We start from the raw sequence: 26,722 nt of genomic DNA on the forward strand, positions 1-26,722 counted from the left end.
GTTGGAGGGCCTTCGGACTATAATAAGTAAAAGCACATAAATCCTTTGAGCATGCCAGGGAATAACTTGGGATTTGTTTTGATTAATTTAAAGTCTATCTACATATAGCAATGATCATCGCTCTTTATAATTTCAACTTATTTTTTCAAACTTCAACCAAGAGTGATCTTCAAACCCAGGGTGTGGTCCATGAAGGAGGCGGCCAGTGGAGTGAAGCATCTAGCTGTCTTCTTCCTTCCCAGCTGGGTATCCTAGCCCGCTCTTACCAAAAGTCTGAGCCAGGGAAGAGGAGAGTAACTTGAATAGCCAGGTAAACATCTAATGATTTGCCCAGGGAGGACCCAGGTACCAGAACTCAATTTAATTTCTTCTACCCAACCAAGTATTAGAGAAGATTGGAACCAAGGCGTCGAGGGGTTGCCTCCGCTGCCACCCCAGCTTTCTTCAGCCCTTTGACCTGAGCTGGTGCGCAAGAGGCTGGAAGTCTTCGCCAGCCTCCTTCATCTCACTTTTACCTCTGGTAGCACTCCAGGCTTTCCATTCCAAGTGCTTTGTCCTGGGTAGGAACTACAAGAGAAAAAGCAGGTCGCATGTTTGAGCAGTTCTGATTAACTAGCCCTTATTCATCCCGACAGCTTACTTTTTGTGTCTCTGCCATTCAACGGCTCACATTAGGAAGCCGAGTGAAAAGCCAGACCTACTAGTTCTGGCAGACTAGTCGGTGGAGACAGTTTGCTGAGACTAGTGTCTAGGGCTTGGGGAATATATTTTTTTTTTTTTTTTTTTGGTCTCCCGTGGACAGGGAACTCATGAAGTCTTACTCATTGGATATTCATCAGAGCTTTCTTGAACGGTGGCCTAACTGAAGGCCCTGTGCCGAGTGCTGGACTGAACAACTCTGGTACCTGCCACCTCAGGCACAAGGATGTAGTGTGTGCTGACTGGGGGGCCCACACTGATGTTTAAAGGGAGTGTATGATCACCTACTGAGAGACAGGACCATGGATGCCTGACCCTTCAGTCTTTTTGTGATTGGTATTTTACTTTCTATGAAGAGGATAAGGTTTCTGCCTGGGCAGCTTCTCTTAAGAACTGGCTGTGTGCACAGCTGGTTCAGTTGCTGGGACTTTGAGAGCTCTGGGCGGAAAGGCAGGTGAGAGCTCAGGGTTATGAAAACAGCTTGGGGACTCCCCCTGCCTGGGGTCTCCAGGAGCGAGACTATTCTTAGGAGGTGTCTCTGCCCTGAAGGAGCTTTTCTTTGCCACTTGGCCTGAAGGACTTCTTTTTGAAAAAAAGAGATTTGGACTCGAGTCAAGTCCCACACTGCAAAGAAATGGCCAATTAGGCTGCTGGGCCGAGTTCCAGCTAAGGAGGCAGGCTCTGCCTCTCAGTGCTCAGCACAGGCTGGAATGCGATTCTTGGCCCATGGTCCCCTGGTCTGGTGGGATGCAGGAAGCCAGTTCACAGACCATGCCCCTCTCCTGATGGAGAAACCATGAGTCAGCCTATCCCGTTCCCTCTTGCCCTGAGAGCCCAGCACAGACAATCGCAGGGCAAAGCAGGAAGAGGGGAAAAGGAAGCTGTAGAAAAATAAACATTTCCTTGCATTTTACTTGGAACAGAACATCATTTGTGGCGTGCTAAGATCCACAGCATCTCTCATGTGCCCCCCTGCTCTGTTTTCCTCCTCTTGTGTAGAAACAGATTCTTTCCTTACCTGATGAGAGTCCAGGGTGCATCCTGTGGAAAAACAGGAGCAAGATATAGAAGGTAAAAGCCAAGCCACCAAAGATCACGCCACAGACCAGGAAACTATAGCTGCCCCGAGCCTGGAATATCTGCCAAAGGGGAAAACACAGAGAAACAGGCCATCAAAACCTCACATAAAGATGTATTGGAGGAAGCAGCCTTCTCGGGCCTCAGCAGGTTTTTCAGTCAAGTTCTGGCCCAGCATACTAACAGACAGAAACACTGGTAGGAGGGACATCTTGGCCTTGTTTCAAGGTTATGTTTCTGGAGGTGGCAGAAATCCTGCTGTATGGCAGAGGTTGGACCCAGTGACCCCTGCCGTCCCTTTCGGCTCTGTGTCCTGGAACCTTTGAAAATCTCCGTATCTTCCTTAAAACTCCAATCATATTAGCTGTTTCTATACCCTCAAGCCCTGAACAGAACTCTGCAGAGGAGAGAGATATATCTACATATCCTTTTATTATGATGTGTGTGTGTGTGTTGTGTGTGTGTATCCTTTTATTATGCAAATTTAAAACATATACTCAAGTGGCATATGGAATTCCCATGGACCCATCACCAACTTTAGTAATTAGTATGTTTCCTCTGTACCCCTCTGTACCCCTTCTTCCCTGCACTAGATTACACTGAAACAAATGACATCACGTCATTTCAATGCAGAGGGTAGCGTAAGATGTAGCTCTTCCTCCTGTCCAGCAGGACAAAAGGGAAGGAGAATTGAGTAGTGATTAGGGGGATTTTGGAGACCGAAAGACGTAAGTATGGACGTCATCTCTGTTGGTTATTACAGGTGTGACTGAAGGCAAGTTGCTTAATTTCTCTGAGTTTCAGTATCCTCCTTTGTAAAAGGAAGCATGACAATATCTTCATTACTGTCTTCCATAAAAAGTAGGTGGATTTTTTTTTTTCCTGATGAACAAATGAAACGTGGGTATGTTTGAAGAGAACTGGGTGAGTTGGGCCCTTGATCAGGGCAGGAGTCGGGCAGGAAAGCTGGGCCCTTTGTAGGGTGGCCAGAGGCGAGGAGAGGTGGGGCAGGGAGCGGTGGATTGAGAGGGATGGAAAGGAACTCCGCCTGCAGCCCAAACCCATCCCAGGCTGACAGCTAAACATTCCCACGGGGCCCTCTGGCCCTGCTCCCAGACATGGCTTGTGTTTGCTTTGGACAATACCTAGCATCCCTTTACATCTCCAGGTCCCACATTTGGAGGCTCAGCTTTCAAGGGTGGCTCGGAAACGGAAACAGGTGACGGAGACAGAGTGGGGCTCCCACTTGCTGTGTGGGAGGCTCAGGGAAGGGACAGACGGGGGCTGGCCACATCTTCTCACCTGCCTGGAGGGGCGCTCCCTGATTACTCCCCCCACCCCGAGTTTCCCCACATACCGAACCAACCAGCATCTGGAGGGCCATCTCACCAACGCCTGCCCCTGTTACCAGCACCGTGGTCGCACAGCCTAACCAAAAGAGAAGGATCTGGCTTAGTAATAGCAAGTTAAGGAGACGGAAGTCGGCTGGCATAATCCAGGTTGTTTCCGGGAAGCCTCTGGAAAGTGGTACAGCTGCCTAAGAGGACTACTTTGGATCCCTGAGATTTCTCAGACTTTAGCTCTGAACATTGCTTAGGTCCTACTTGTCATTATATCCCTTCCTTGTTCTGAAACCTTCAATTGCTCACGACTGTCTCCAGTATAAACTCCAGGTTGCTTAGCCTGGCATTCAGGGCCCTTCCCAATCGGAATGCCAACTACCTTTCCAGAAAGATTTCCTGACCTCCTCTGCCAGGCAGGCTAGTGTCCTCACTGCCCTGGCATCGTGCTGACCAGCCACACCTCTGGTCAATCTGAACATGGCACAGACCTTCGGAGCCCAAGCTTCAGAGTCAGACTTGGGTTCCAAGCCCGCTACATCACCTACTAGCATGGGACCTTAGGCAAGTCCTTCCCACTCTCTAGGCCCTGGTTTCCTTCGGTAGAATGGGCATGACAACGCCTCTTTCGCAGGGTTGCTGTGTGGATAACCGATGCAAGACACGTGAGTGCCTAGCAGAGCGCTGGCCAGTTCCCCGCTTAAACCCTTCAACGCTGCCATCAGGATCAGGTCCAAATGCTTTAATGTGGTTTGCAGGGCCCTCTATAATCTGCCCCCGTTGAGAGCTCAGACTGCCACAGTATATGCTCACAATCTACCCTCCACTCAGGAGAAACTCTCTTCCGTTTCCTGACCCTGCACACATTCTCACCGCCAGCTTCTCACATATGCCTTCACCCCCTCCTGAACATTCCTCCTCTTCCTCTTTGTCTGGAAAACTCCTGTTCATCTTTTAAGTTGAGCTTTCCATCATAATCTTCTCCCCCCAGCCCCCGTCCTTGAACCTGGATTAGCTCCTCCTCTGTGCTCCCTCAGCCCCCTGTACTCTACTCTCACCTGTGCCTCCCACCTGTTTACCAGGCAGCCTCCCTCTACGGGCTGGAAGCCCATGAGAGAGGATGTGCCTTGAATTTTAGTTCAGTGGCATATACCACTGCTTAATATTAGCACAGTGGCCAACGTACGGTAGACATTTAGTGTTGTTTGAATCAGAGATCGCCATTGTCTCCTCTGTCCTTCAAGTTCCTCACTTACGTTTATACCTGTCTCTGTGCCTTTGCTCTCACCCTGTTCACTAACCCCCACCCCATCCTTCCCCAGAATGCCTTTCCTTTTTCCTCTGACTTTCCAAACCCTGGGGCAGTTCACGTTCCCTCCCCTCCATGAAGCTATCTCTAGATTCAACACTGGTCAGCAGTACCCACTGTCTATTCCACTCATACGTTCAAAAACCTTTCAGTACCTGCTGTGCATCAGGTACTGTGCTAAACACTGAGGGTACTCAGATGAATAATAAGAGTTAACGTATATACTGAGCACCTGACGCTGCTAAGTCGAGCTTTACATTTCCTCTAGTGCACAAAACAATCCTCACAGGAAGGTATTTGCATCCCAATTTTGCACGTAAGAAAACTGAGGCTCAGAAAGGGGAAGGAAATTGACCTGCACAAGGTCACAAAGCCAGAAGGTCTGGAGACAGGACTGACCTTCAGATCTGCTGATGACCTCAAAGCCCATGCTCTTGCCCTTGTCCCTTGCTGGTGCATTCAGGGAGCGTGTTGTCAAGGAGAGGACGCAGATAATATAGGTAGAAAAGCCTTGAGGTGGGACAAACACGAGAGGCAGGTACAAAGGAGGGGGGCACACCTTCCCAGTGGGGTCAGAGAAGCTTCCCAGAGGGGGTGGAAGGGGAGGGACTTGAACAGGCAGATGAGAAGGTGGGACAGAAGAGAGAGGGGATTCCAGGCAGAGGGTTCGCTTTGTGCCAAAGTGTGGAGATACAGAATGGGTTTTGTGCCATCAGGGAACAGCACATAATTCACCATGGCTAGAATGCCGGCTCTGAGGGGAAGCAGGGAGGGAGAAGGCTGGAGAAAGGAAAAGCGCTCCACAGAAGATGTGAAGGCTGTGAGCAGCTCTGTGTTTCCAAGCAATCCCTCTGGAGCCGTGTAGAGGACGGCCCAGTAAGTGTTCCTCACCCTGGCTACACGTTACCATCACTCAGCAGCTCTGGACCAGTTACATCAGACTTCGTGGAGATGAAGCCCAGGCACTGGGCTTTGTTACAAAGGCTCCAGGTGATTTTAATGTGGAACCAGCAGTGAGAACCACTGATGGAGGCAAATCTGAAGGCCAGGAGACAAGCCAAGACCTGCCAAGGCAGGGATGGGAGTGATTAGAAATTACGAAAAGCTGGGCACCCTTAACTAATCCAAACAGGTTGAGTGGTTGAACTAAGGCGGGGATGGTGAGAAAAGAAGAGGACGGATCTGAGTGATCATTTGCAGCAGAACCAACCAACATAACATCCTTCTTCTGAAACTCTAACATTTGTTAATCACTGCAACCTCTGTGGGACATACTATGTGACAGGTGATACCAACATTACTTCATTACTTCCTTTACTCATTTGAAGTTTGGGCATCATCCTTTGATTTCAAGGACCCAGGTCTCAGGAGCAACTCAGCGGATGAGCGGGACGTAGCTCTCATTGCTCTGACCCTGCCTGGCGCCCCCCCGCAACCCCCTACACCAACGGCCCCCACTTCTGCTCTAGAGAAATCACTCATCTTTAGTGCTGGTTTTCCAACACTCTAGGGCACCTCTGATTACTTCTGAGGGTAACGTTAAATGTTCAAAACAATTATTTTTAATTAACTTTGCTATACGCCCTTGGGAGGCTACGGAAAGGGAAGGAGACTAGTTGAGGGAATCAGAGGTTTCCGACATCAAGGAAGCTAGGCACAACCCTCAATCAGGTGTGGAGTCATCGTTCCCCTCTGTTTCGAACAACACCCACCGCCACAACAAAACACAGAGGTCCTTTACTGATGTTATAAAACCCCTTTCCTATGCTATAGTTTTTCCTGTGCAACTTTGCTTTTCTTTGAACTTGTTATTTCCAGCACGTGGGTGTTACACAAGATGCCAGCTGTGGGTCTGTAGACACCGCTACGGGCGGGGGGGGGGGGGGGGGGGGGGGGGGGGGAGGGGAAAGAAAATGGGAAAGAGATGCTTACTGTTTCTCTGTGGTCTGAAATCACATGATGGGGGGCACGTGGGCCAGAACAAGCCTGTTGCCCCCAGAGTCAGGAGGGGAGCCTTCACTTCTGTGAGGAGGTGGGGCAGGGACCTTGTAGCTGGAAGACCCCAGGAAGAGGGGCTTGCGGGGAGGAAGCAGCGCCCGGCCCGAGGGAGTGCCTCTTCGCTCTTGGGCGCGCCGGCTCACCTTTGTACTGCAGGATGTCCTCAGTGTAGGCCAGCATGCTGGGAAAGGTGCTGCTGAGGAACAGGCCCAGACTGGCTGTTCCCACGAACAGGAAGACGACGTTGTAGGAGAAAACAAGAAGCACCAGGAACGTCACCACCACGCCGACCTGTCATGGCGGAGACGAAGGCGATGAGAAATTGGGGAAAAGCTGGCTGGTCATGGAGAAAGGAAAACCAGCAGTCCGCCTGCAGACTTGAAAAGTTCCTCTCCAGCCGCAGGGGCAGCGCTGTGTGACCCGTGCGCTCCCCTGTGGAATATGCGGGAACTGCACCTTCCCCAGTTGGTGTCGGCCAAGGAAACCCTGAGAATAGGAGAAAGGGGGGAGGGGAGCCCAGCCAGACATCTCGCAAACAGCCTACCGCGCATGCCTTAGAGACGCTTAGCTCCTACTCCGCTCTGACCTTACAAACAAAGCTTTGAAGCGTCGCCCGGAAAATCTCTAGACTTGGGAAGTTTTAAAAACACCTAACTCTTTTATGTTAGCCTGCATGACAGAAGACTGAGGATGCCAAGGGCGAATTAGCAACTGCCAACCAACTCTGCTCCCACTCGGCGTGGCCGCCTCCTTAGTCGGTGGCGCACACTGGCTGTCAGCCTGCTTCTCACCTCCCTACCAGACCCTCATCCTCACCTCTGCACCGGGACACACACGTTCCCTCTCCCCTGCCCATCTTCTTCCCTAGCCAACTGTAAGCTCCTTAAAGGCAGAGACCTCATGCTGTAGAACTCGGCACCCCAGCCGTTCCCCGCAGGGCCCCCCCACCCACGTGTGTACTCATTAACCAGTAAGTGGTCGTTGAGATCCAGGAGAACATCAAGAGCAGAGTGACCCTTAATTTTAAAATGAGCGGAATCTGGGAAGAAGTTGCAGTGAATTTGAGACATGGCAGCTGCAGCATCTGGGAGCTTGCTCAGGGCTGTTCAGCTGTGGTCCCAACAGGCTGCCCACGAAAAGTACCTGAAAAGCTTTAAAACAATTCAGACACCCAGGTTCCCCTCCACACTTCCCCCTGCTCCCCGAATCAGAATCTCTGGGGTAGGGGCCCAGGAATCTGTATATTCCAAAAGCACCTCCAGTGGGTCTCATGTATGTGGGAATCACTTGCTCTAGGATAGTGTTTTCCCAAACTTGCTTGATGACAGGAACCCCCTAGAGTGTTTGTTGAATATAGAGATTGCGAGCCCCCTCCTCTGGACATTCTGATTCACCCAGTCTGAGCTGGACCCAGAAATCTGACTTTCCTTTTTAAAAACCAGCACCCCGGGTGAGTTTATCATCAGTGCCTAACTCATGTGGACGCTTCAGACTTCCTTTTCTCACCAACCCAGAGTCATGCCCACTGTCTTCTCTCCAAGCAGCTGGCCTCGTGTGCTAGAGAGTCTGGCCACCAGCAGCCCCTGTACCCTCACTCTTCTCCACCTCACGGACCTCAGGAGTCTTTCTGCCTGCATCACGTCACCATCACCCCAGCTCCACAGAACAGGGGCCCTCTTCTTACTAAGCTTAGCCCTTCCTTCGCCTCTGTCCTTCGACTCCGTCCCCTCTCCCCTGGCCTTCTTCATTCACTTACTCTCTGACGTGCTATCCTCACAGGCCTCCGCCTTACAGGCTTCCTGCCTTTCTCCTCTGCCTACAAACACGCTCATACCACCTGACTCCTGTCAAACAAAACTCCCTTCATAGATATATTTGCAATTCTCACACCTCCACTTCCTTCTTACCCTCAACCTCTTTTTTTTTTTTTTTTTTTGGCTTCCACTGTGCGGCTTGCGGGATCCTAGTTCCCAGGCCACCAGGGATCGAACCCACCAGGGATCAAACCCATGCCCCCTGCAGTAGAATCACGGAGTCCTAACCACTGCACTGCCAGGGAATTCCCACCCTCAACCTCCTGAGTTTGGCTTCTACCCCCCTCCCCCCACCTCCCATCTACATTGAACAGAAATTTCTTTCTTGAAAGTCATCAACCAGCACAAGGCCAAATCCAAGGGCCTTTCTTGGGGCTCATGATCTTTGACATCTGTAGCCTCTACATATTTCCGAACCTTCTCTCCACTAGAAACTCAACTCAAGGAAGTACTTTCCGACAGTGGATTGGACTTCCTGGAAAGGTGGTGAGTTTCCAGTCACTCGGGGGTGTTTAGACAGACTGTGGACCCTTTGGAAGGGATATTACAGAGGTGATTCAACCCCTGGTCAGAGGTTGGGCTAGACACCCTTACAGGAATCTGCAATCTGGACCTCTTTGTCATAGATGGTGGCATGGACACACATGAGGGTAAAAGTCTTAACCCACTTCTCAGGCCCAGACCTCCTGCCTCCGGAGAAGACCAGTTCCTTAAAGGCCATCCTATATGCCAGTCTGGCTACTTAAGAATCATCTGGGAGGGCTTCCCTGGTGGCACAGTGGTTGAGAGTCCGCCTGCCGATGCAGGGGACGCGGGTTCGTGTCCCGGTCCGGGAAGATCCCACATGCCGCGGAGCGACTGGGCCCGTGAGCCATGGCCGCTGAGCCCGCGCGTCCGGAGCCTGTGCTCCGCAATGGGAGAGGCCACAGCAGTGAAAGGCCCACGTACCACAAAAAAAAAAAAAAAAAAAAGAATCATCTGGGAGAGCTGCAAGATGTAAATTCCCAGGCCCCAGCCCAGAGATGGTGATTCTGAAGGCCACTGGCCATAGGGCTCTGACCAGCTGGGCACCAAGGTGAACAAGGGAGGATCAAGGCCAGCACCTGCTTCTCTCTACTCCTTGCAGGCTGTCAGCTGGGATCTGCTCCAGACGCAGCACTGATCGTCTCCTACAGCCCCTTTCTTCCATGGGTGCAAAATCAGAGGCCCACAGAGGGGAAAGGACTTTTCCAAGATCGCACGGATAGGCTCCACGCCTTGGATTTCCATCCCTTCCGCACCAGCATCTCTCTCCTCTCCTCTCCTCCCTCTACTTCTACATTTCTCACCTGCTGACAGAGTCCACTTCCGAACAAATGTCCTGGGGCAGTACCAGGGCCAGGAGTGAAGGGTTCTTCTGGGTCTCCAAAAAGTGAAAGGAGGCCACTTACCACATTGACGAAAACCATGGTAGCTGGCTTCACTCTTGAGGAGATGGGAATGGAGATGAGCCGACCCAGAGTGATGAAGCCCCAGAAGAGGCTGGGGAGGTAACCGGCCACCTTGTGTCCCACAGACAGCGGTTTCTCTACTGCATAGCTGTACACAAAGGCGGAGTATGCCCCCTGTGGGGAGACAGGTCCTGCTGAGCACACCTGCAGCGTACCCCCGCAGAGGAGGCCTAGCTGGGGCAGGTGTGGTGTGGGCTGGCAGGGACTGGTCCTGCTGCTGGAGGCTTAGGGGTGGGCTTGGAGCCGAGACCACGCGGCACACACAGGCCTGAGCTGAGAGTGGAACCTGGGCACCACAGCTTACGGACGGTGCCTGCAGGAGCTAGGGGATCCAGGAAGGTGTCTCTGGGTCCCCACGGGAGTCCCGAAGGGTCTGGTCAGGGAGGCTCTGCTCCCCCCTTCAACCAGAGCAGAGTTCCACTACATGCCTTATTTATGAGGATTCCACAGAAGGTTTTTTGTTGAAGGAAGGGTGCTGCAGCTGAAAAAAAGGTGTGTATAGGCATCTCATTTTACAGATGAGAGGGCAGAGGGAAGTGAATTGCCCAAGGTCACACTGAGAGTTGGAAGTCAACCAGTACCGTCACGAGTACTTTCCACCAGGTCATCTAAGTTTTTAGGGCCTTTTCTTTGGAGAGTCCCTCATATGGCAACCAGTTAATCAATCAGCCATTCAAAACTGTCCTAATCCTTAGAGATTTCTGGAGAAAGGCACTAAACAGTAACAGAGGTCACTAGTGGACTGAATAGCTGGGCCCAGATCCCACCTGTAGTTTGTTTACCACGTGGCTTGAGAAGCCCAGGCTTCGAATGTATTCCAGGAAGCAGAGTGCCCTAGAGTTTATATGGCATGACCTCTACCTGGGGGAAGAGGGCACTGCCCCTTTAAAAAATGTGGGGAGCCTACACTCAGTAACAAACCAGAGGCCCCTATCCACAGAGTTCATGAAAATAAAAACAACTGAATGAGATAGGAGACTACAGTTCCAAGGGGCTGTATTCAATTCTGGAGAGACTCTCCCCTGGGACTTGTGCTTGGTTTAAATTTTGGGGCCCACTGTAGTACAAGTGAGGTCTCTAGGAAACCTTGACATTCCTCCTTTCTCTTACCATCCCCAGACTTGAAGCTCAGGGGGCGCAAGGGGGTGCCCAATAAGGGACACCGTCTGAGGGCAGGCTCACCGTCAAGCCGTCGGTCATGAACAGGACCAGGGCGGCTGTGATGTGGATGGCGAAGAAAGAAGAAGGGACTCCTTTGAAGTTCTTCCTCTGGCAGCAGCGGAACAGGTCCTCGTGCCCTGGATGACATACGAGAAGAGCAGGGACAGGTCTCAGCTCCTGCTCCCTTCCTCTGCGCACCCAGGGACGGTGGCCGGCGGTCAGGAGAGCCCTGGCAGAGGGGAGACCACTTACTGCCTCCCACCTTCTCCAGCTTCCAACTGTCTATTAGGAACAGCCCCTGTCCATCTCACGGTGCTGTTGGAAGCAAGGCTCAGAGAGGTCAGGTAACTCGCCCAGGGTCACACAGGAGGGGTTAGGCAGAATGCAGGCTGGAGCCAGAAGTCTGCCTTCCTCATCCTCTTGGCCAGTTTGTTCCATCTCCTGCCTCCCGAGACCAGCAGTGCCAAGGGTTCATCCCCAACCATTCTCACCTGTGATCTACATTCTCCCTCTGGGTGGGAGGGCTTACCAGGGAAGCCTCGGTATGGGGCCGTGAGCCTGAGAGTTCATTAGAGCCCCCACCTGGGTGAAACTTAGGGGGCAGCGAGGAAGTGTCTTCCTTCTCAGGAGGCTGCGTCTCCAGGGTGAGCTCATCTGCAGACAGGAGTAGGGGCCTCCTCTGAGGGCAGCAGGTCAGCAGCCGCTCTTTGGACAGCAGATACAGCACAGCCATGGGCACCGGGAGCTGGGGGTGGGCAAAGGGTCAGGAGAGCCCTGTTGCCGTTAGGGTCCCCATTTCCCATGCCTGGCCTGCTGCATGCACCTCCACGTGGCTGTGTGGCAAATGTCTGCACAGTCCTGGGAGAAGACAGCTCTTTTCCCAGGGTGCCCACCTGGGAAATGCAGCCAGGTGCAATTACACCTGGGCAGGCTTGGTGTGGGAAATAACCACAGTCATTTCCCTGAAAAGACAGGTACTCGTCACATGCAAAGCTTGGACTCACACCGGGCCTCTGCTGGCACAGGAGGTGCTAAACTCCTTTCTAACACCCTTGTCCCGAGCAGGGCTGGAGCAGGGCCCCTCACACTCATTCATGCTGGCAGAGCATGTGATGCTTTACAAAGAAGTTTGGCTTTTGTTCATCACAGTTCTGCAAAACGTGCTGGGGGGAAATCATTAACCCCATTTTCCAGGTGGGGCAACTGAGGCTCAGAGTTATTACTTAGTCAAAACTGTTACAACTGGAGGAGACCTGAGAGCATGAGTGCCGGTCACACAGCTGACTTGAGGCAGCGCTAGACTGGCGCCCGGGCAACCTGATTCCGACCAGTGCCATCTCCATGTCAGGGGCTGTTCTGGGGGATGTTATACCTTAGGAAGAAGGTACAGAGGCTATCCTTAGGGAAAACAGAGACAGGGACTCCTCCGGATTGAAAAATGCATGCTGTGAGCAACACACGCGCAGAGCCCAGTGTCATGTTCACTGATATTTATGTTAAGCCGCTTCAGTTTTATGAACTCCCCAGAGTAATGGGAAACGTCTCCTATTCCTGAGGTTGCATGGGGAAGCCTTCACCACCTCCCTCAGGTGCCTTGCCTGCGTCTAACCACCCTCGCTGCCAGGGAGCTCTTCATCAAGTCTAACCTCTGCCCTTCCTGCTGCAACTTCATCCCAGCTCCTTTTGCTTCAGAAAGAGAGGAAGCCCAGGGAACTGCGGAAGTGTCCCAGGGACTAATGGGCTCCTCTGGGCTCGCAGGCGAAGCTGGCCTGGTAGACGGACATCAGGGGGCTGCCAGCCCCTGCCTAGTGCTGCCCTGGGGAAGCCTCCCCGTCGCCCGGAGGAAGGCTGGCCCGCATAGACATTTTCCCAAGTCACCTGAATGCCACCCCTGTGCTGACACCTCCCTGTGGGCACCTTGGGAGCCTCCCTCCACTTATAAATAAGTCAGACACACCCCAGCAGCATTAGAGCCATAAATCTGGTCTGAATGGACAGGACAGCCCCTGCCCTCAGGAGTCCTGGGTCTGATGAGGGAGGTGAAGCCCTCCCTCCAGTCTGATGGGAGAAACAGGAAACCCACTCGAAGAGGCCTGTGGTAGCAGAATGCCTGGGGGAAGGCCAAGGGGAAACAGCTGTAAAAGAGGTGTGCTCACGCAGGTTGGGCTCTCCAGGGAGGTGGGTGGTGGGAAGGACTTCACAGAGGATTGGCTGACGTCGCTGGCCGGAACACACCAGATCTTTATAAGAAGCCCATTCAGGGAAGGTGGGCTCTACCTTAAAAGTCAGAGAATGCCAGGTGGGCTGGCCTGTGTGAATGTGTTTGCCCACATGCATGCACAGCCCATTCTCTTCTGGGGTGGGCTGTTTATCTTCAGACACAAACCAATGGAAAAAGTCCGGAAATCCTGCAGCAAACAAAGTGCCTCCAGTCTGCACCTCATGGGGCAAGAGAAAACAGACCTCACGCTTAAGCTGCCTGGACCTTCCGGCTTCCTGGTCCCAGAGTCTCAGCCTTGACATTGTACGGACAGTGCTCTTTGCCTTCGTAGGTCCCCTGTGGAGGGCACAGGCCCAAAGCCGCATTGTTTCCAAAACAATGATGGGCATGGGCAGAAAGGAAAAGGAGCAGAGGGAGAGGGGTATGTCTTTCAGAGCCCCCAGTGAAGAATCTCATACAGGGAAAGTTACAAAAGAGAAGGGAAAATGAGCAGTGACTATAGGGCAGCTGTTAGGGGCTTGTGCTGGGGGTCAGGGTTCCAGCCTGGCCAAGCCTCTTACTGGCCCCTCATCAGGCCCTTGAGTCAGTGATGGTATGACACCCCTGCCCTGCTGTTTAAGTGGGACTGAGCGCCCTCAAAGGCCTCTTTCGATGCTATGTGTATAGCGTCACTCTGAGGCCCAGACTGCCTGCCTCAGGAGGGGTAGGTAACAAGTCTGCCTAGAGCAAAGACAGACTCCAAGTTTGGAGTGACAAACCATGTGGCACCTCCATCCCATAGCCAGGTGGATGGCCACCTGGGATACTCCTCACCCCAGTGCGCGCTGCTGGTGTTCACGACCGTTCTTCCCAAGCTGGGGGGGAGCTGGTGGGGAGCGTGTCCCAGCTCTCCCTCTGGCCCCAGCCTGGGCTAACTTGGGCCGCAGGGCACCAGGGGAGGTTTCCAGCCAGAGACCAGAGTCAGTCCTGACTTAGCAGGGGAGGATGAGAGCTGGGGTGCAGAGGGCCTTGGTATCTGACCCAGACACAGTGACGTGGTCCCCCTGTTCTGCTCCCACCAGGGCAGCCTTGGCAGGCAGGGTCCCTTGGAGGTCATCTTGTCTATCCTCCAGCCTCCACAGGGGACCACCTCACAGCAGGCACAGAAGAATCCCACCAGTGATTGAGGACCCTGGAGAAGAGCCTGGTATGTCCTGCAGTGCTGTGTCCCAGGGTCTACACCATCTGGCCTTGGAGGAAAAGAGCTGGTTCCCCAGGGAACCTCTGATGACTTGGAAGTTGACCCTGATCTCATTGCACTAAACCTGCTCACTGTTTCATCTCCCTTGAGAATCACAATCCCAGGATGTCACAACTGAAGGACATTAGAGGTGATCTCCTGCAACCCCCTGTGTTCAGATGAATCCCCGGGGGTCAGTTCTCCCCTCTTCTTGCCTTCCTGAAGGCATATCTCAGCCCTAGTACGTTTCTCAGAAACAGAAGAATCTGTACTGGGAGCTGGTATGGACTGGTATGGGTGACTGTCCACTAGTCCCCACCCAGCCCTGCCCCAGTGGCACTCACATTGATCAGGGCCATGATCCAGAAGGCGTAGGACACGCGGGCCCCTGCCCCGTCCTGTGGGGTCAGCGTCTGGTTGGACCAAGGCTGGGCCCCAGTATGGTGGTGGGCCAGGACGCTGGAGGCGTGGAGCAGGTGGCCGCCAGAGGTGGCGTTGGCTGTTCTATTGGTAGGCAAGCAGTTGGCCTCAGACAGAAAGGGGTCAGCAATAAGGGGGCTCAGCAGTGCACCAAAGCCCACAAAGAAATGGAGAACCTGGGAGGGGAAGAGAATCGGGGTGGGTGGAGGCATGGCTCAGGCTTTGCCTGCCCCCCACCTTGTGTCCCATCTGGGGAGCCCCTGCCTGGGAGGGGGCCCAGTAGGGTGGGAGGCAAGAGAGGTGAGGAATGAAGCTCCTGTCACCACCTTCCTGCCTGGGATAACTTGGTGACAGTGGCCAACCCCTCCCTCTCTCTTCTTTCCCAAAGCTTAACCACCAGCTGGGGGCTGTTCCCAAGTTAGCATCCACCAGTTAACACCCTAAAGGGAAGGGGGCTTAATAAAGGGAAGGGCTGGACTGGAATCCTGGGTAACTGGGAGAAGGAAGGAAGAAGAAACACAGGGAGAGGAGGAGATGAGAGAAAACACCAAGTCCTTCCATCACGCCCTTTCCAACTTACAAAGAACCTTTTCTCATTAGCACTTAGATTCCTCTGACCACCTGCAGGCCAGGATCATCACTCCATTTTAAAGACGAAGAGACCTGAGTCCAGAGATAACGGCCCAGTATGGTCCAGCTGGAAACGGTCACACCGAACTCGACCCTGCTACTCTTTCTGGGTCACTGTCCTGGTCTCGGGGAGGAGATGCCTGGCCCGGGGGAGAGGGCTGAGGGAGCTCCCCTGTGCCCTGCCCGCCCCCAGCCCCACGCCTGCTGGGGGCTCACCTGGAGGAAGACCGCCGAGTCCTTCTGGTAGATCCTCACCAGCTGCATGTTGGCCACGGTGTCGATGCAGCCCATGGCCAGGCCCGCCAGCGCCATGACTGAGGCCAGCACCTTCACGTCTCGGCAGAAGGGGATGGCGGCGAACACCAGGGAGATGGCCAGAGAAGAGGTGAAGAGGGCCCATAACGACTGGGCCAGGCTGCAGTAGCGGAGGGTGTAGTCAGTGGAGGGGGGCCGGAGCCCTTCGAAGGAAGACCCCCCCCCACCCTGTCCTCCACTCACCGGGTGGCCCCCGCGGAAGCCGAGATGCTTCCCCCCGCCTCTGGTCCAAGGGCAAAGGGAGCTGTGGCAGAAGCTTTGTCACTTGTTAGCTATGGGTCGTGGGCAAGATGTCTTGAGTCTGCCCAGATAACAATCCCTACCACACGGGGTACCCGTGAGAACTATGTAATGGACACTTCACAAAGTGTAACTGCTAATTTTGGACTTAGAAGTGAATTTGTATCATTTACTTAAACTTTAGATTGTTTACTTATAAACAATCATATGCAAAGACATATCCATCTCTCTCACGGAAGGTGTGAGGGGAATGGCTTTGAGTGCCTCCAGGGAGCCGTGCCACATGCGTGAGCCTGGAGGGGGGCCGGGGAAAGCGGCCGAGCCGGGCTGCACTGCCCTCCCCACACAGGAACGGAACACGCCAAGGCCCTCTGCAGGCACCAGGCCTGAGCTGCCTGAACCAAAGCCCACAGCCGAGGTATTTGGGGAAATTGGTGACCCCTCTATGGGCAGAGCTGTTGGACTCTGTGCCTGGCAAGTGTCCAGAAGGGAGGCCCCACTGAGAGGTGTCTGAGTGGTGACCTTCCCCAGAGGAGCCCACAGCAGCAGACTGAGGGAGTGAATGGATGAGTGAACACATGGGTGGAGGCCTAAGGCTCTGTCCGGTCTCTCGGGTACATTCCGCCCAGTAAGCAGACTCTCGGAGAAAGGAAGGAAGCCTCGTATTTTCTGGGGCCAGTCTGAAAGGCTAACGTGGGGGGAAGGAGAGTGGGCAGCAAGCAGCTTCTGGAAGGGAGGGGTTGTAGAGGAAAGTGTCTCAGATTATGAGAAGGTAGAGAGCCCCAGGTGCCTCCGTCTGGCTGCTGGACCTGGAGCTGTGGAGGTGGGAGTGTTGGTATTTCTGTGACAAGAAGACCTGAGTTTCCAGCTCACCGAGGAAAAGGGAGAGGCCCCAAGAGACCCCCCCCGACTGTCTTTTCCCAGAGGTTCTTGCCTCTGACCCTGTTGGCTCTCAGCTCTTCATCTCGCCCCATCTTTGATGAAATTCTTTATCAGAAGGGCTCTGCTGGTAGCAGCAGTTCTTTATTTTCTCATTTTCTTGTTTCCAGGCTGATCTGCTGATTGGAGATTACCAATCAGGACCCCTGTCTGTTCCCAACTCAGAGCTGTGTGTGAGGGGCCAGGGGAGACTCACTTCACCCCGGCCACTGGAAGGAGAACAAGAGGCTCTTGTTGTGGAGAGGGCTGTTCAGGCCCCTCCCAGCACCCCCTTCCCGCTCCCCAAGCATCCCTGCTCTGCCGGCCTCCAGCACCGACAGCCTGGGCTGCTCACCGAGCTTCATGCGTTTCTGCTTCCTGCTACCTGGTGGCCTGTCTCATTGGTCCTGGCACAGAGGCGATGCCCACACCTCTGCAGGCTGCTACAATCGACAGGCCTCTCAGAATAGCTCTCTCTTTCCCCTTCCTTTCCCTGCACAAGGTCGACTAGGCAGCCTCCTAGGTGGCCTGACTTCAGGGATAGCAAGAGGGTCCCCATCTCCCCCTCAAGTGTTCCCCCCACCGAGCTGCTACATGGGCCTGACACTGCCACAACCTCACTCACCACTTCGTGGTAAAGCACCGACACCCCAGGTACAAAAATGCTCTCTTGAAGAATTAATACATTATCATTATTGCCCTGAAAAACCTGGATGACAGTGGTTAACCAGTCCTGTAGCACAGTCCTGAGGGCACGGGACCTGAGATCAGTAAACTGAGATAGGCAAGAGCTGTGGGAAGGTGTGGGAAAAGAAAGGAGAACTAACATTACAGGGTACATGAAAACAACGAACACTTGTTTACAGGGTCCAAGACATTTGGTGTACGTGACAACGCTGTGAGGTAGACCTTGCAATTGTGCCTCATGTGACCCACGAGTAAACTGAGGCTGAGAAGGGCTAAGAAAGTAGCAGACAGATCCTTGACCCAAACCCAGGGCTTCTGACTTGCTGTTCCCTGTGCCATGCTGCTTTCCCATGGAGTGTGCACGTGTGTGTGTGTGTAAAAAGGCTGATGCTGGGCCACGGACCCAGCCGAGCTGGAGAGCGGAGCAGCCAGGGAGCATGAGGCCAGATTCTTCAGAGCCTTGGTCTTAGGAAGCAATGGCAAACAGCTGTAGCCACTAGAACATGAGTCCCCCAGTGGTCCCTCTGCTGGTGTTATGGGAACTCCAACTGCTTCCGGATAACTGCTGGCTCTGTCGCAAGCTTCCCAAGGCATCTGCTGTATCCTGTTCATTGTGGGACCCCACGTCTGGACTGTGTTTGGCCCTGAGGTGTTTGACCCAGGGTTTCTGGATGTTGCTAGTGAAATGGGAATGCTTGAGAAAGGCCTGTCTCATCACCCCACACAGCATGGCCTGGAGAAAGGGACTAGAGGCTGTTCGGAGGCTGATGTGGGATAGTATGGGGGTGACAGAGAGAGAGAGACAGAGACAGAGACAGAGGTAACGAGATAAAGAATCTAGTGGGCCAAGTTGCCAGGAAGGTGCTGACTGGAACAGCAGGAGGCTCAGGAGACAGGGATGGGGTTTGGGAAGGGCTGGTGGCCAGTGGGCAGCCCTGTCCAGGCCTCTCCTCTCTCCTCTTGATACCCTCTCACCTTGTTATTCCAGAGAAGGACACTTGGTGCCCAAAGGGGGCTCTTTCATTCCCAGGCCCAGTGACAGGCAGGAGGGAGGGATAAAAAGAGAACAGGAGGAAAGGAGAGGCTGGAGGGAGGCTGGCTTGGGAAGTCCCCTCCCTGTGACTCCTGCCAACCCCAGGGCCATGGTTTGACCTTGCAGCCTGCCAGCTGCGTTCCTGGGGTATCGGGCGGGGTGAGAAGGTTGTGGGGGCAGGGGAGATGGAGACTTGTTCCCAGTAAATGGGGACAGCCACACCACAACGAACCCTGGGTTTGGATCCCAGGCTGCCCACCCTCCCCAGTTTCAGCAGGGCTGTGCCTGGTCATTCCGAAAATCAGTCTGAACAAGTTTCTTTAGAATGGTATGTTGTTGCCAAGAAAAAAGGAGTCCTAGACACATCTCAGAGCCAGACTGAAATACACTAATTGTCTTGGTCACTTAACGGTTTGGTCAATGGCCCCTTCCAGGAAAGTGGGTAATTGAAAATTATAGAATAATAATGTCATCGCAGCTTTGGCGGCACGGAGGTGGTGGGATTTGTAACCTGAAGACTGGTCCTAGGCCCACCTCTGCCGCTTCCCAGCGGGCAGCTCACGGCAAGCCACTTACACTTAGCCTTTCTGAGCCTCAGGTGCTCTGCTATTAAATCAGGGATACGAAGCAGTGCCTGGAGAGGCTGCCTGCAGAGGGAGTGAGATGTTACAGTCGGTCCTCCTGTGCTCACTCACTGGAAGCTTACCCCCTCCCTGCAGGCCCTGGGCTGCCCCAAAGAGCATCATCAGGCCCGGAGAAGTAGGCTCGCTGGGCAGAAAGGGTCAGAGAACCGGAGCCAGCTCCTGCCCGACGCCCCCGCCCCGCCCACTCCTGATGCCAGGCCCTCTGACTACCAGAGTGGTATCGAGGACCAAAGAGTCCTACCCCCCATTCTACAGATCAGGAAGCCGGCCCAGACAGGGAAGAGAGCGAGTAATGCTGAGTGGGGACCCAGTTTCTGACTCCCAATCCAGGAAAAGGCCAGCGCGGTGTCGTGGAACGTCCCTCCCCTGGCCCTGGGTTCTGACGTTAATTCAGGCCAATGACAGGAAGGGCCCCACTCCCCCAAGACAGTCTAGGGAACCCTTCCTCAGGAAGCCTGAGAAACGTCCAGGTTACTTTTTTTTTTTTTTCATCTTTATTGGAGTATAATTGCTTTACAGTGGTGTGTCAGTTATTAGTAACGGCTCCACACGGAAGGTGCAAACGGGCCAGGGAGAGCAGGGAGCCAGGTGCCTGCCCCGCCAGCTGGCTGTGTGACCTTCAGCACACTGCGGACCTGTCAGCCCCGGTGCTCTGCCTTACCCAGAGGGCACACGTGATCACCTTGTCCTGCCATGGGTGCCTGCTCTGGCCTTCCTGGTTCTGTGATAATTGGAGGGGCTGCTAGGCTCCAAAGCAGGGGAAGGGCTTGAGCAAAACAGTAAGATGTCAGCCAGCTGTCCAGCCCTCCGCTGCCCAGGGGTGGGGAAGAATGCTGCTGAGGGCCAGCCCCATGCCACCGGGGTGAGCGACCCCAGGGCGGCACTCACATGCTCCTCACATTTTTACCTCAGGGGATTCCCCCTGTCCACCCTGGATAATCTCCTTCCCTGAAGGACCAGGGAAAGGGGCAGAATGCAGAACCAGGAGGGGTCAGAGGCATCCCCAGCTCCCCTCCACCCCAAAAGGGCCCGGCAGTCTCCCAAGAGAGGAGCAGGGCCCGGGACAGGAACCAGGGGACAGGACACCCGCTGGGAGTGAGGGCAGGCTGGAGACTGCAGCGCAAGCCAGGGCGAGAGGGAAGGGGTGACAGACTGAGGGAGGGGCAGGCGGAAAGGTTCCCCCTCTAACTGGGTCCCCCCACACTGACACCCCAGCTTGTTTGACACCTTTTGTTAAGGCTGGGGGGACCCAGAAGGAGGAGCAAGGAAGCCTGTCTTTGGGGGGGGATCCCTGTTAGACTCAGATCAGGGGAGCACCCTCGCATGACGATGTTCCCTGGCTCAATGGGTGCTGGACCTGCAGGGAGTGCTCCTTACACGCTGGTTGAACTTGCAGTTCCAGTGTCTGCCTGGAACACCTCTCCCCACGTTCTTTGCTTGCATGACTCTCTCCTGTCATTCAGGTGTCAGCTCAGAGAGGCCTTCCCTGACCACTGAGCTCAAGTAACCCCCAGCTCTGTAACTCTCCATCCTTACCCCGCCTTATTTCCTTCATTTCACTAAAATGATTCTCCAGAATGTAGGCTCCATTAGAATAGGGACCTGTGTCATATTCACCCCCAAAACAGGGTCTGGCTCCAGAGATAATTGTTAAATGACTGAATTAAAGGGTGGGATGAGTTGTTTTTTTTTTGTTTTTTTTTTTTGGGGGGATGAGTTTTTTTAAATTAAAAAAAATGAAATAGAATTTATATACCATGAAATTAATCTATTCAAAGTGTACAACTCAATGGGTTTTTTTTAGTATATTCAGAGTTATGAACTCATCACCACAATTTAGAGCATTTACATCACCCCCAAAAGAAATCCCTTCCCCATTAGCAGTCACTCCCCATTCCTCTCTGCACCCCACTCTTAGCCCTAGGAAACTACTCATCTACTTTCTACCTCTATAGATTTTCCTACTCTGACCTTTCACATAAATGACACCATAACAGTATGTGGTATTTTGTGAATGGCTTCTTTCACTTAGCATAACATTGTCAAGGTTTACCCATGTTATAGCATGAGTCAGTACTTCATTCGTTTTTATGGCTGAATAATATTCCATTGTGTGGAGAGACCACATTTTGTTTGTCCATCCATCCGTTGATGAACATTTGGTTTGTTTCCACTTTTTGGCTATTATGAATAATGCTGCTATGAACATTTATGTATAAGGTTTTTTTGTTTGTTTTTTGTTTTTGCGGTACGCGGGCCTCTCACTGCTATGGCGTCTCCTGTTGCGGAGCACAGGCTCCGGACGCGCAGGCTCAGCATCCATGGCTCACGGGTCCAGCCACTCCGCGGCATGTGGGATCTTCCCGGACCAGGGCACAAACCCGTGTCCCCTGCACCAGCAGGCGGACTCTCAACCACTGCGCCACCAGGGAAGCCCCTGTATAAGTTTTTATGTAGACATGTTTTCAGTTCTTTGAGGAATATACCTAGGAGTGAAATTGCTGGGTCAGATGCTACCTCCCATGAAGAAATGGATTTTTAAGCAAGAACCATGTCTGGTGTCAGACCCCTAGGAGACCTTCAGCCCACGTTTGCTACATGCTGAAAGGTGGACAAGCTGCTGGAGGGAGAGGCAGAGGCTTTCTAGATGGGAGACTAACCAGGGTCTGGCTCAGAGAAGGGAACTGGCTTTTGTATTGTGATCCCAGAACCACAGGGGGCCAGCATCCTGGGGAAGTAGGTCAGATAGTGGCCTGGGGAACACTGCATGGAGATTGGGTTTCATGCAGTGGGCAGGAGAGAGTCAGAGGTGGGCATTGGGAAGGCAGGGCTGCAGGAAATTGAGAAAAAAAGAAAGGTAGAGAAAGACATAGTTAATATAGCAAAGAGAATAACTCAAGCCTTCCTTTAAGAGCTTGTGTGCAGAGGAGAGGCCCAGGTGAGGCTGGGAAAAGGTTGGGGAAACTCTGAAAGCCATTTATCTGCCCTGATGCCTTTGAGATAAAGGGGTTTCCCAACCTGCCCAGGGTGGTTAAACAGGTCCCCTTGAAACCAGGAACAAAACCCTAACGTTTTGTCTAAATACCCCTCCTCTTTCCTACCTGACAAAGCACATATCTATACACCCTGCCAACCAGGTGGCTTTGGGTTTGTCTCTTCTCTGAAAGGCTTCCTGCTCTCGATAAGCAAGGTTTTTCTAAGGAAGGTCTAGTCCACGTTTTTCTGGCCCTAACTGCACCCTTGTCCCTCTTGGCCTGCATGTGGTGGCCTCCTTCAAGATCTCTGTCAATGTCAGAAGAGAGAGAGAGAGCTGGTCCCATCCTGAGTGGAGGGCTCCTGCCCTCCTCTGCACCCCCTCTAACATCGAGGCTCTCTACACCCAGTCCCTCTAATGCATGTCCCTTTGGAGGCATCCAGAAACTCTGCTCAGCCCTGGAACTCAGTCTGGGCCAAGGAGTAGGCAGGACTTGAGCAGGAACCCTAGAGAAAGAGTGCTCCCCTGGCTCTCCTCTGCCTGGTGTGTGTCATCCTGCAATTCTCCCCACTCCCGCGCGACAGCTGGCCCTCCCGTCCCAATTTGTTAAACCAACCCTCCTCCCGCAGTACCAGACTAGCTACACCAGCAGTGATCACGTAAGCTGAAAGCACTAGCAGTGGTATTAGCATTTTAACTTGTGGTGAAGCCCCAAGGAATCAAGCTGTAGAGGCTGGTTTCAGGGCTGGTGGAGGTTCTGTTTGCTTTGGGGGATGGAGGATCGCGATAAGCTGTCCAGCCCTAGCTGGGTGACGACTCCTGTCTACACACAGGCCATCCCTGTGATGTCCCTCTATTTCCACTGAAGTCTACTTTGCTCTTAACCAAGGGAAGAGGTTCTTTAAGACATTTTGTCTTTCGGTGGGAGGACTGAGGGTCAGAATTGAAACCTGAACCACTGATGGGACTACTCCCCCTACTCCACCCTACCCCCACCCCTCAGATCCCAGCCGGAAGCCCCAGAGGCCCATAGTTTCCTTCCCAGCAGTGTCAGCTCAGGAATACCCAGCCCACGAGTACACACAGGGATACTCATGCCATGCCTCTGCCTGGTGAGTATGGGTTATAACTTGTACCCTTCAGAGCTGAAGCTGACGACTACGAAAAAGCAAGAGGGATTTCCAAAGTATCTTGTTCTAGACACAAATGTGCGGGTTCATATCCTCACTAGCTTAATAGCTGTGTGACCTGGGGCAAGTTTCTCAACCTCCTTGTGCTTCAGCTTCCTTACCCACAAAATGGAGACAACAGCAGTACTCTGCAGGGTTGTTGTGAAGGTTAAATGAATTGATACAAGTGAGGTACTAAGTAAGCAGTGCCTGGCATCGCCTAAACACTCCATAAAGCTAGTTATTATGGCTACCGTGATCATTCTTTTCTGTGAGCCAGTTTCCTGAGGCAAGACCCTTTCCACTGCCTGTTCAGAGCCCCTCGTTGAGTAAGGAGCCCTGAGGGAGGCACAAAACAAGCAAGGAAGAGCTGGCCCAGCTTGTTGTGTATCTCTGCTGTTTTTACAAAGCCTGGCGTGCCAACCTGCCATTTAGAATGATCCTCATTCCCTTTCCTGTTCTTTGCACTACACAGGCTCCTAAAAAGTTCCAGGTAAGGGAGCTTTTGTAAGTCAAAATACTTGAAAACAAAACCAGAAAAATACCCTGACTGATTTCTAATTAAACCTCTAGGCAGAACTAGAAAGGATCTGGAGCTTTTTCTTAAGATTTTCGGAGTCCCCTATGCATGCGATCCTGTACAAAACCCACAGAAACACTATTGTACACAAGGAGACTTGCTTCTCAAGAGGACACCTGGGTCTACACGAGGATTTTGGTAGTGGGGATAATCACTCCCTAACTGATGCTTTGTCAGCTGGGTCGCTTAATGTGGGGTCCATATGTATAGACACCTATGCTCCTCTCCATCAGCTCCAGAAGTGAGGTGGAGGGGGAAACCCACCTCACAGATACCTCTAGCAGTGAGCCAAAGGGCAGAGCCCTTGGTGCAGAATGGCTCCCCAGAGGCTTCAACTGTGGTTTTGTTCCCAGACGCCTGCTCGCTTGAGTCCATGCAGTCCAGGAAACCACCCAGCCAGAAGCCAGGATTAGGGAAACCTCCAGCAGCCTCTGACTTGCAAGTCATCTAGCCCCTGCTTTGGGTCTGCTCTCCCAGTTGCACTAGGAGAGTGAATCCTACTGCCTTTCCAAAGGGCTCCGTGGAGGTGGCCCTGTCGAATTTGAGGCGGGAGATTGAGGCTCTGCAATGGTATCCCAAGGGGCATCTCTGGGGGCCATGCCAGGCAGAGGCCAGGGAGGAGTAACATGGGGTGGGGGAAAGCGGAGGGGGATCCTGGCAACAGAGCTGGAGTGTCACCTCACTAAGCTATGGGTGAGTCACCCTGTGCCTCCCCTACATGAACCCAAGTGCTAAGGTCCTGTTTGTCTCAGAGGCAGAAGGATGCCACCTCCAGGGGCCCATGCAGGAACCCTGGCTCCCTCAGGAGCAGGACCACACAGGACCCACCTGCCCCGTGGCCGCCCAGGGGAAGGGACACCCTGTGTCAGCTGATCTGGAGCTGAGGATCTGAGTGGAGCACACCCCAGGGCACTCTGTCCAGCCACAGCCAGCTCTGGCACTGGGCACGGCCCCTGAGGTGACACTCCCTCTCCTTCCACCTCACTTCCAATTCTGTCGCCCACCCCCGGCAGCAGGGGCTGCAGACAAGACAAACCTCAGGTCTGCCGTGCAAGAGGGCGACCCTCCCACCTCTGCAAACTGCCTCACCCCTTTCCCTCGGGGTGTGGGCGGGAGAAGAGGGGTGAGAGCTGAGTCTATGCCCTCACAGGGGCGAGCGAAGGCGAATAAACAATCCAGAAGTCACCTTCAGTCTCCAGAGAGAGTTTTGCGGGGAGAGCTGGGGTGGGGGAGGGAGGCAGCCCTCCAGCTAAGGCTGCGCATGGCTAGCGTAGCGGGGAGGGGTGGTCGCTGCCTTCCAGAAGGCAGGGACAACCAGCGGCCCGAGCCCCGCGGGGGCAGAGACGAGCGCGGCGGGAAGGGTCGGAAGGGTCGGGGGGCTGCGGCCCTCGGGCGCGCGGACCGGTCACTCACGTCCTCTTGAAGACGCCCCCGAGGGCGCTGCCCAGCAGGAGGCAGAGCTGCTGCGAGAAGAAGACCCAGGAGATCTGGGGCAGCGAGCTGTGCGTCTGGCAGCGCAGGTCCAGCAGCGTGGGCCCCAGGAAGGCGATGCACAGGCCGAAGCTGAAGAAGACGCTCCAGTAGGTGAGCGTGGGCTGCAGGTTGCGGCGGAGCAGCCCTGACACGCGGACGTCGCAGCCCATGGTCCCGGCTGGCGGCTGCCGGTCAGGGCGCGCGCGGTGCCGAGTGCCGCTTCGCCCGCGGGAGAGCCAGCAGGGCTGGGGAGGCCAGGGCCGGGGGAGGGGCGGGGAGGGGCCGCCCGGCGAGGGGCCCCGCCCTCAGGCCCAGGGAGCACCGGGGGCGCCTGGGCCGCCCGTGGGCACCGCGTCCGGGCCAGCGCCTTCCTCGTGCGGTGCCAGGCGCCGGCCTCCCCTCCTTCCTGAACTCACGTTTCCACCCTCCCCCGGCCTCGGGAGACCAACCGGGAGCCGCTCTTCACCGCCACCCCCGCTCCCACCCAGCTCCGCGTCTCTCCAGCCTTTTTATCCAGCCCCCCAGGGTTGGAGGGCCTGGACGCCCATTTTAGAGCTGGGCAAACTGAGAGCCTGAGACGTCCTGTAAGTACACCGAGAGGCTGGGGAGCAGGATCTTCCAGCGCTTCTCCTTCGGGGCAGCTGCAAACCCTCCCCAGACACCGATCTGGCCTGTGCTTTGGCGGTAAAGGAAACACCGAGCCCTCCCCCCTTAAACCTAGGGGCTTCACTGATGGACTTCGGGGTCTGACAGCATCCCATCTTACCCTGGAATAGAAGGCAAAATTTCATACATACGTTTTTTTCTTGGTAGAGTATTCATGGCTTTCACCAGAAAGGTAGTCACTCTCCGCTCCACGGAAGGGCCTGAGAGCCGGTCTTCGCCTGCCCCATCACATTGGCGCCCTGTACAGGTGCGGGATGGAGGAAGATGTAGACGTTCTTCCAGACTCCATCTCTCTCCCTTCTTCCTAGTTGGGGGAAGGGTGAGGAGAGGGCGGGAAGAGCAGGGCAGTGACTTGAAGGAATTCTGAAATAACCCTCTAGGAAAAGAAAAAAAAGAGAGTTCTGAAGAAAATTGCTTTTTTTTTGTTTGTTTTTTTGTTGCTGGAAAAAGCTGGATGGAGGGTGGAGTGGGAGGGTGTTATATTCCAGACTGGGAGTCCTTCCAGGATCCTGCAGCTGACACAGGCTGTTACTCCCCCCAAATGGCCACGGGGCTGTTGGGTCCCGTGTAGTCCTGCTCATGAGGCTGCCAGACACCTTTCCTGTGCTGACACCTGGAAGCAGAGCAGAAAGGTCCTTCAGGGTC

At 54.0% G+C, this 26,722-nt stretch overlaps 1 protein-coding gene across 1 annotated transcript; it reads right to left on the bottom strand.

Moving 5' to 3' along the window:
* Nucleotides 1–346: 346 nt before the first annotated feature.
* MFSD4A (major facilitator superfamily domain containing 4A) lies at nucleotides 347–25,616 on the bottom strand. The gene is made up of 10 exons (XM_065887261.1): nucleotides 25,352–25,616; nucleotides 15,595–15,793; nucleotides 14,673–14,924; nucleotides 11,471–11,633; nucleotides 10,910–11,025; nucleotides 9,668–9,841; nucleotides 6,567–6,714; nucleotides 3,134–3,204; nucleotides 1,718–1,838; nucleotides 347–567 (listed from the first exon to the last, which is right to left on the bottom strand). The coding sequence occupies exons 1-10, from the start codon at nucleotides 25,579–25,581 to the stop codon at nucleotides 512–514; spliced, it is 1,530 nt and encodes a 509-aa protein (XP_065743333.1). The 5' UTR covers nucleotides 25,582–25,616; the 3' UTR covers nucleotides 347–511.
* Nucleotides 25,617–26,722: the final 1,106 nt, after the last annotated feature.

The sequence above is a fragment of the Phocoena phocoena genome, chromosome 1 (assembly GCF_963924675.1).
Source record: "Phocoena phocoena chromosome 1, mPhoPho1.1, whole genome shotgun sequence".
Taxonomy (NCBI): domain Eukaryota; kingdom Metazoa; phylum Chordata; class Mammalia; order Artiodactyla; family Phocoenidae; genus Phocoena; species Phocoena phocoena.

Coding starts and splice junctions, on each gene's coding strand:
- MFSD4A (XM_065887261.1), bottom strand. CDS start 25,581: ATGGGCTGCGACGTCCGCGTGTCAGGGCTGCTCCGCCGCAACCTGCAG. Junction 11,026..11,470: donor GCCCCCTAAGTTTCACCCAG/GTGGGGGCTCTA, acceptor TATGTCATCCAG/GGCACGAGGACCTGTTCCGC. Junction 6,715..9,667: donor CCATGGTTTTCGTCAATGTG/GTAAGTGGCCTC, acceptor CCGCCATGACAG/GTCGGCGTGGTGGTGACGTT.